General features: G+C 52.4%; 1 protein-coding gene across 1 annotated transcript; it reads right to left on the bottom strand.

Annotated features, from left to right (window-relative positions):
- Positions 1 to 209: 209 nt before the first annotated feature.
- LOC149363457 (uncharacterized) lies at positions 210 to 839 on the bottom strand. Its single transcript, XM_089569924.1, has one exon. The coding sequence runs from the start codon at positions 837 to 839 to the stop codon at positions 210 to 212; it is 630 nt and encodes a 209-aa protein (XP_089426050.1).
- Between the last annotated feature and the right edge of the window lie 314 nt (positions 840 to 1,153).

Raw genomic sequence — 1,153 nt, forward strand, 5'->3', positions numbered from 1 at the left:
AACATGCAAAAACAGAGAGACGGTTCATCAAAAATAAACACCTCTGCATGCGTTCTATTTCCATTTCAAAAGCTTAGGGGCACATTTTCGCATGCAACACCGAGTTTCTCGTCAGGACACCAGATAATGTCTGCAGCTAAAAATTCGCCAGTCTCTTCACCAGGTATTCACACTTTCAGCACGTAGCGGCTCGAAGAGCACCAGTCACTTCAGCGGTTGAAAGAGTAAAAAAAGCTACCTGCGAATGGTTTCCCAGTTCCCAGCCCTTTCACGAAGCCTGTCAGGTTAAAGTTGTCCCTTTTCTTCGGCATAATGCTGTTGGAGTCAAGACGCTTGTCAAACTGACAGTAAGCCAGAAACACGAACCGATGCGGTCCCGTCCCCTTGGCCGGGTTGGGTCCTTCGTACGGCACCACTTCGTCGCCTTCGTGCAGCCTTTCAGAGCTGTTGGCGTTCACCACCAACCAGTGCAGCCGGCTGCGTGCTGTGGGCTTATAGGGGCTCGGAGCGTCCGCATCGACCATGACCAGAGCGAAGGGTGCCATGCACTTGACCGGGATTTTCGCCTTAACTTGCGGACTCTCAACTGCCATTTCCGGCGTCACCATACTGTCCGATACCACGTTTGTGTACCCGTACTTCACTATGAGGTCGGTGCGTATAGTCTCGGACAGCGACAGGTCGGTGATCAGTTTTGAGATTTTCCATGGGTCCCGCCGGGTTCCAGACCGCTGCCTCGATAGCAGTGGAGCCTCATTATTAGAGCTCATCGACTCTGCTTGGGCAATACCGCAGCACAGCGTCAACAGAAGGAGGACTGAGGGCTGGACATGCAGCATTTTCAAGTAGTTGCGTCTGTGACGCAGTACCTACGCCGGTAACCTTCTGGACAAGGCTTGAGGATGGTAATGGCACCAGATACTCTGTCTTCAAATGCACCTCGTCGTTGTCTCCACGCTCCTGGTGGCTGGTTCGGCAATGGCTTCTGAAAGCTAGAGGCGTTGTCCGCAGCGCGCGCAGGCAATTAGGTCTTCGTCTTCGACCTTTTCTATTGTCAGCGGGGCTGAATGTTGTGCTCTGGAAATTGTTAACGAGCCAGCTTTGCTTGAGCCAACACGTATCGAAGGCCTAGAGAAATGTCCATCTTCTGTGA

Source organism: Amblyomma mixtum, chromosome 2, assembly GCF_055824585.1.
Source record: "Amblyomma mixtum isolate Tamu chromosome 2, ASM5582458v1, whole genome shotgun sequence".
Taxonomy (NCBI): domain Eukaryota; kingdom Metazoa; phylum Arthropoda; class Arachnida; order Ixodida; family Ixodidae; genus Amblyomma; species Amblyomma mixtum.

Excerpts from the sequence above, each read along its gene's own strand:
- LOC149363457 (XM_089569924.1), bottom strand. The coding sequence starts at position 839 with ATGCTGCATGTCCAGCCCTCAGTCCTCCTTCTGTTGACGCTGTGCTGC.